At 59.6% G+C, this 7,311-nt stretch overlaps 1 protein-coding gene across 1 annotated transcript; it reads right to left on the reverse strand.

Moving 5' to 3' along the window:
* Nucleotides 1-984: 984 nt before the first annotated feature.
* Nucleotides 985-7,110, reverse strand: GSX1 (GS homeobox 1). The gene is made up of 2 exons (XM_083821030.1): nt 3,353-7,110; nt 985-2,935 (listed from the first exon to the last, which is right to left on the reverse strand). The coding sequence occupies exons 1-2, from the start codon at nt 3,738-3,740 to the stop codon at nt 2,580-2,582; spliced, it is 744 nt and encodes a 247-aa protein (XP_083677156.1). The 5' UTR covers nt 3,741-7,110; the 3' UTR covers nt 985-2,579.
* Nucleotides 7,111-7,311: the final 201 nt, after the last annotated feature.

Here is a 7,311-nt window from a genome sequence, read left to right on the forward strand (position 1 = left end):
AATTATACCATCCGGGGGAATTCTCTTTGCTACTTTACATACACGAGGTGTCTTTTAGGGCTGAGGATTAGCCCTAAATTGTCTGGCTGACAAACTCAGTCCATAAAGGACACGGGCACTTGTGTGTCCACACTGTCCGTACCGGGGGCAGTGTCACTGCAGACTCTGCCTTGCAACCTGTGCCCACCATGCCTGCAGCACAGAGATGTTGGTGAGCTTGCAGACGTGTACCCAGAAAGTCTCCTAGCTGAGAGATGGGGAGCTCTAGCCTCAGCACCACGTGTGTTTTTCCCCCAGGTGCCTGTATGGCTAGGTTTCATGGCGAATGAAGAGCAAGCCAGGCGGTCAGTGCCACCAAGTCATTTTTTTTTTTCTTTTTTTCCATCAGTGCTTGCACCGCGAAGGACCAAAGAGACACTGGGAATGTGCTGGCAGAGCAGGACGTTGAGTTTCAACACAGCTGCCACAATAGTAGTTTAATAGCAGCTCTAAAGCGCCCGGCACTGGTGTTCCTCCCACCCCACTGCCAGCCAGCTGGCTCAGCCCCATGCCAGAGGAGGCACAAGGAGTGCGCACACACACACACACACACACACACACGTCTCCGCGGGCGCCTGGTGACTCTGATGCCAGTCCCCCGTTGAAGAGGATGCCAGGCCCCTTGGTGAGCCCGCTTTGGGCTGGTTCTGCCTCTCTGTTTTGCAACGACTTCGCAAAACAAGCCTGGTACATGCGGCCAGGAAGGGGGGCAAGGGCTGGAAAGGCTGTAGGGCCCTGTTGAGCCAATTAGCCGCAGGGTCCCTGAGCTGGAGCCGGGCCACCAGGGAGGGCAAAGAGGGGGCATCACGGGGCCAAGCACGGTGTGAGGCTGGCTGACTCCTGCAGCAAGGTCGGGCTCTCTCTGCTCCGTACCCCCCAGGGCTATTTCATCCCTGGCCCACCAAGTAATGCAGAAACAACCATGGGAAAAGGAGCCCAGGTGATGCCGGCTGCAGCATCCCGAAGAGTAGTTTGCCTGGCCATCCCACACCAGCCTGGTGATGTGCAGAGCCAGCAGAGGATGAGGCGGGCACTACCTTGTGCCTTGTCTGCAGGGTCCCCCATGTCCCACACCTCCTGGGGTGCCCAGGGAAGCCCCCAGTGCCTTGTGAGCTGTGGGCACTGCAGAGGCAGGGTGTGAAATACCTATTTTATATCCAGAACTTGAGACCATCTGGGCCCATTTTTTTTTTTTTTGAGACCATTTTTTGCCAACGGCAGAGCTCTGTTTGGGGTAAACCTGCCCCTTTTCTCCAGCCTGTGTGCCCGGGGACACCAACCCCACATCTCCCCAAGCCGAGCTCAGGCTGTGCGCAGGGCTGTGTGGACCCTCTCCGCAGGTTTCCCCGCACCGAGAGCTTTTCTCCATGCAACCACGGCGGCTCTCCCGTCCCTGCACCGTGCGGGGACCCCCGGGGTGTCCGGTCCTGCTGCCCCATCGAGGTCCAGGGGTCCTGGCAGGGTCGCCTGTCACCGCGGGGTGACCGCGGGGCTCGGGGGCTGGGTGAGGGCAGCGGGGGGGCTTTCAGGCTGCTTCCCCCACGGGTTTCTCCGCCGGGCCGGAACACGAAGCCGTGCGTAAAATCGTGCGCTCCACTCCCCCGACGGCACGGGTTGGTCCGGCCCTGACGGTGCTCCTCCTGCCGCCTCCCGGACACCCCAGATCGACCGCGGACGGGATGGGGAAGCGTGATGGGAAGGCAAAAGTGTCCGGCACAGCCCGACGTGGAGCTGGGGTGTTGCGGGGAGAGCCCCGGGGCTCGTCCGCCAGCCTGTGGGGCACCGGGCAGGGGTTCCCCACTCCCCGGATACCTTTTCTCCCCGGAGAAAGGAGGAGACCCCACTGCAGACTTGCCAGGGGAGGCTGCTGGAGGGTCCCGGTGCCTGTCCCGGTGCCGGGCTAGGGCGTAGAGGCGTCCGTCGGGGATGGGGAGTGAAGGTGCCGCGGGTACCCGCAGCGAGCGGTCAGTTTCTACACGAGGGGAGGGAAATAAACCACCAGCGAGCCTTTTATTGTCATCACCGTCATTATTATCATCGCCATCATCATCGTTTCTCTGCACATAAATAAATAAATAAATATCTCCCGGGAGGACGGGGACGGACCGGTACAACCACAGCTGCGCGCCCAGCAGCGACGGAGCCAAAAACAAAACCGAGAACGATTTGGGAAAAAAAATAAACAAACAAAGAAACAAAACGAAATAATAACATTATGATAATAACCCGACCATCTCCCGGCTCTCCCCGCCGGCCGAGCTCCCGGCTCTGTTCCCGGGGGGCTGCGAGGAGCCTGCGGGGGCTGCGGGACACAAGTGGGGCAGCGCTCCCGGGGGGCGCCGGGGGTCCTAGTGAGCAGTTTATTTACGGCCCTCGTGAGCCGGGGGGGGCTTAGAAAGGTGAGGAAGTCCTTCGTCAACGACTCGGCTCGTAGAAAACGGTACAAAATCCTCCGGCGGCACGTCGGCGCTGGAGCGGGCAGGACTCCCCCTCCTGCTCTCGGCACAGTCCCTGGGGAGCCGGGGGGGTGCCCAGGGGGGCTAGGGGGTGACGGCGAGGCCTCTGTCGTCCTTCCCCGAGGAGGACGGAGACATGCGCAAGTCCTCGTCGTCTTCCGAGCACTTGGTGGTGGAAAGGGACGAGCATTTGCAGCTGTGGCCGGGCCCCCCTCCCCGGTGGGAGCTGCTTTTGCCTTCTTTCTTGTGCTTGACCCGGCGGTTCTGGAACCAGATCTTCACCTGCTTCTCGGAGAGGTTCAGGTAGGTGGCGATCTCGATTCGCCGCAGCCGGGAGAGGTACATGTTGGAGGCGAACTCCCTCTCCAGCTCCAGGAGCTGCGTGCTGGTGAAGGCGGTGCGCATCCTCTTGCTGCTGGGCAGCTGGCTGGACGTGCTGTCTGCGGAGCCGAGCCGAGAGCACGGTCAGGACCCGCCGGGACCCACCCGGTTTGAGCCCGCGGGGCACCCCCAACTTTTCCCCGGAGCGCCCTTCGAGCCCACGGGGGGCGCGGGGCTGGGAGCCCCCTCCCCGAGTGCCTTCAGCATCCACCCCCAGCATGCAGACAGGCGGTGCGCCCCCCTTTTCCCACGGGTGTCCCCCTTTTCCTACGCGTATCCCCTCTTCCCACGCGTGCCCATTTCCCACGCATACCCCCTTTTCCCATCCATGCCCCCTTTTCCCATCCATGCCCCCTTTCCCACGCGTGCCCCCCTTTCCCCACGCGTGCCCCCCTTTCCCCACGCATACCCCCTTTCCGCACCCGTGCCCCCTTTCCCCACCCGTCCCCCCCTCTCCCCACGCGTGCCCCCCTTACCCACGGAGATGCAGTGGAACTGCCGGGGGTCGGGCAGCGGGTAGGCGCCCTGGTAGAGCGCCGGGGGGTGCCCGACGCTGACGGCGGAGACGGAGTGCTGCTGGCGGCCCAGGGGCGAGTGGCAGTACTGGGAGCCGAAAGGGGGGAAGGAGGCTTTGAGGAGGGGGATGGCGGGCGGCGGCGGGTGCAGCTGGGAGGCGGTGACACAGAGCGGGCAGACGCAGAGCAGCCCGGCTTTGCGAGCGTGGCAGGCTCCGGCAGGCAGCCCGGGCAGGGGGTGCGAGGGGTGCACGGCGTAGGGGAAGAGGGGCGGCGGGGGGCTGCCCTCGCCCTTCTTCTCGCCCGCCTCCCGCAGCACCAGCGAGTCCACCAGGAACGAGCGCGGCATGGCCCCCGCGCAGCGCCCGCGCAAGTCCCGCGCAGCGGCCGCGCAGCGCCGCTGGCCAGCCCGAGTGGTGCTGAACGGCGCCCGCCCGCCTTAAATAGCGCCCGCGCCATGTGATGGCGGCGCCGGGGCGCTCAATAGGCTTTCTGTGCCTCTTCTCTTGGCATTCACGCCGCACGCTCCCTCATTATTTCCCTTGTTAACTAAATGAACTGCATAATGTACTCTATTCTTGTCGACCCCACCCACGCCGTAGCAGGCGGCCTCTCCCCTCCTCTCCCTTTGGCGGGGTTATTTTCTCATTCTCTCGCGATTTAATATTCTTTTCTTTCTCTTTATCGCTCTCCTTCGCTTTCAGCCCAGCTTTCGGCCCGGCTCTCCCTTGTTTATTTTTGCCGGCTGCAGCCGCGCTTCCCCTGCCAGCCCCCTAGCGCCTTTCCCACCTGTGGCACCAGGTCTGCCCCCTCTCCTGTCGCCGCCGGGACGTTTCGCCCCCCCTTTTCGCCGCCCTCCACCATCCCCAACCCCTCGGCTTTGTTCCCAGCCCGGGACAGGGACCCGGAGCCTCACCCCCGGTCCCCTCCAGGTGACAGCCGCCGCTCCCTGCGTGGGTGCTTGGGCACGGAGAGAGGCCACAAGCAGCGTGGGTTTCGGGGTGCACGGAGCCCCCCACCCAGCGCCCCCCGTCCATCCTCCTGATCCTCCCCGCAGCCCCCGGCACCTCCCCGGGATGCGTCCGGAGCGCCTCCGAGCCCCGGCACCGGGATCCGCCGGCAGCGGAGGGGACACTCCGGGATTATTTCCGCCCTACAAGGCGAGGCAGCACGAAAAGAAAAGGCTGTTCCCCCTGGTCCTGAGCGCAGGGGACCGCAAAACTTAGCGGCGTGGCCCTAAAGCGACTTTCCGAGGTAGGGCGCAAAAGCGCGCAGGGCTCGGCGTTTGGCTCCCCGCAGCGCGCCGGTCCTGTAGGTGAGGAAGGAATGGCAACAGGGAAGGGGAAAACACTCGTCAGGGTGTATTTTCTTCCCCATCTCCCCCTTTAATATATAGGAAAAAAAAAAAAGACCAATTCACCCACCGACAGACAAAACGCGGAGAGATTTGTTCCTTGCGGGAACCTGCCCGCCTCTAAACCCAGTGCACTTCTTCCAACGAAGAGGAAAACTGGGAAACAATGTCATCCCGTGTCCCTGGCTCGTCCCTGGCTGCCCTTGCTTGCAATCTCATTTCTCGCTGAAATCTATGCGAGTTTTGCCGAGATGCAATTGACGCCCGAGCCTGAAAATACACGGATGTGCCCGAATAAAAGCCCGGAACGGTGAAAAACGAATGCTGGTAAAAACGCAGTCCTGCAGTGATTTAGTAAGGCTCTCCGAGTGTCTCCCTCTTTCAAGCGCTAACGGGGTGGGTTTGGGGTTTTTTATTTTTTATTTTTTGGGGGTTTTATTTTTAAGGAGCTCGTGATTTAAAGGGTTTTCCCCTGGAGCTTGCTCCCGGGAAGGGGCAGCTCTCCCCCAGGCGCCGCCGGGGGGTCGGTTCCTCCCCAGCCCGAGGGATTCCCGCTGCCCAGGGGCTGAACCCCAGCGCTCCGAGCCGCGGGGAGGCAAAGGGTTAACGGCTCCTGAATGCACACCAAGCCCAAAGCTACTGGGAAAGAATATCCCAAAAAATAACCAGTTTTTTTTTCCAGCCGCTGGACCTTATTGAATGTCATTGAAGAAAGTTTTGAATGCCAGATAAAGAGAGGCGAATTAAAGTGTGTGACAGCAGAGGATAAGCAAACACAAAGAGAACTCTGTCACACTTTGGGCAAAATCCGTGGGCTTTTTACCAAGCCTCTTCGCTATGATTGAATTAAGTAATAGGAAAACATTTTCTTTCAGTTTAGAGCCATTAGACAAAAACTTCAAAGCGAATAACACTTTTTAATGTGCAGCCCAACAATGGAATCGGTTTTGTGCTGAAATGTTTAAATGGTTTGTTGTGCAACTGCGGGCTGAAATAACCCAGACTGCAGCAAAATAAGCATCCTTCAGGCCGTTTTATGAGCGCTTGAAACTAGCACAGACCTTTAATCCTGGCGCTTTAAACCAGCCTCCCCTGCCTTTTCTGCCCCGCTTCGTGTTGGCTTTTCTCTCTCTCTCTATTTTTAATTTTTTTCATTTTTTCCCCTTGTTTTTTTTTTATTTCTTTTTAGGGGAAATTCACCTCCCATGTTTGCCACCTCGAAGCCATCCCCGCTAAACGAATCCGGCACCGGGAGCAGGAGGGAGGTTTCGCCCCGGGGGTACGCGCTGCGGGCGGCTCGGGGGGCGCAGGGGAGAGCCCCCCCCCCATAGGGGCTGCTCGGTGTCCCCCCCCTCCGCTGCTCCCCCATCCCTATTCCGCCGTCCCCAAAGCTCCAGAGCCCGGGGAGCATCAGCGGTGCGAGGTCCCTGCCTCCGGGAACCGTGGGTGGGAAATGGAAATGTTCCCCCCTCCCCAGCTCCGGTCCCTTGCAGCCGCTGTCACATCTCCAAGGGGATGGGGAGGAATTAGGGTGCGCATCGATCAGGGGAGAGGGGTACCAGAATGAAGGGGGGGTCGTGGGGTGGATGAAGGAGGGTGCCCCCTCTCCGGTGCTGCCCGGGAGGTGTCACACTGCTCTGCCTGGGGACAGCGCCATGGACCTGGGATGAAAAGGGGGTTTTGAGGGTCCCTCCGGTGCCTTTTGTGACGGGTCCTGGTTATTTGGGGTCCTTGGCACTAACATCAGGGGTGGGAGGTGACACACACCATCGCTCCCTAGGGGAGCACGGGGAGGCGCAGCACTTCGGGGCAGGGGGAAGCAAGGATACTGTCCCTGCCGGCGTGAGGGATATAATCTGTATTTCCAAGGAGACCACATCCTCGCTAGCTGAGGATTCACGGCTCGTGGGTGACTGCGGTATTCCCCTAGAACTGAGCCTTTAACGGCAAATGCCAGAATACAAAGCAAAGCCAGCGCCACGCACCAGCTGGTGGACTGCCCAAAGAGTGTGCCTTGGGCAAACACACCAAGGAGCAGGTCAAACCCATAAGGTACCTGTGCACCCCTTTAACCAGGGTGCCACAGAATGAATCAGAGTTTAACAGAGCTATCAGAAACATATTTTTTTAAAAAAACATTGTTTATCACCAAAATTGATTTTTGTGTCTGCTGTATTTTCCTCACTGAAGACTCTTGCTTCATGTAACAGGACTAACTGCACGAACAGGTACACAATGCAGGTTATTTGGGCTCCTGACTCAAACTGCACTCAATACAGAATTAAGGTTTCCTCGTGGACTCACCTGCACGCTGACACAGCAGTGGCTGCATGACCAGCCAGTTATGCAGCGTTCACGTCCACAGCATCGCTCCATTCTGCTGATGGGCCACTGAGACAGAGCGCTGAAGGCTGGGACCAGTCAGGGAGACAGTGAGGAATCACAGTTACTGAGTGACAAGTGTGGGGTGAGCCTTCCCTGGTTTACTCCTGTCATCCATAATGCAAGGATATCCAGAAACAGCAGTCATTTTTTTGTCTTTCCTTCCAGTTTCTCCAAAATAAAG

This window comes from Anser anser, assembly GCF_964211835.1.
Source record: "Anser anser genome assembly, chromosome: 1".
Taxonomy (NCBI): domain Eukaryota; kingdom Metazoa; phylum Chordata; class Aves; order Anseriformes; family Anatidae; genus Anser; species Anser anser.

Bases quoted from the DNA above. Each gene is read 5' to 3' on its own strand.
- GSX1 (XM_083821030.1), bottom strand. From the start codon at position 3,740: ATGCCGCGCTCGTTCCTGGTGGACTCGCTGGTGCTGCGGGAGGCGGGC. The intron at 2,936-3,352 runs GTAAGGGGGGCA...TCGGCTCCGCAG, and splicing joins GTTCCACTGCATCTCCGTGG to ACAGCACGTCCAGCCAGCTG.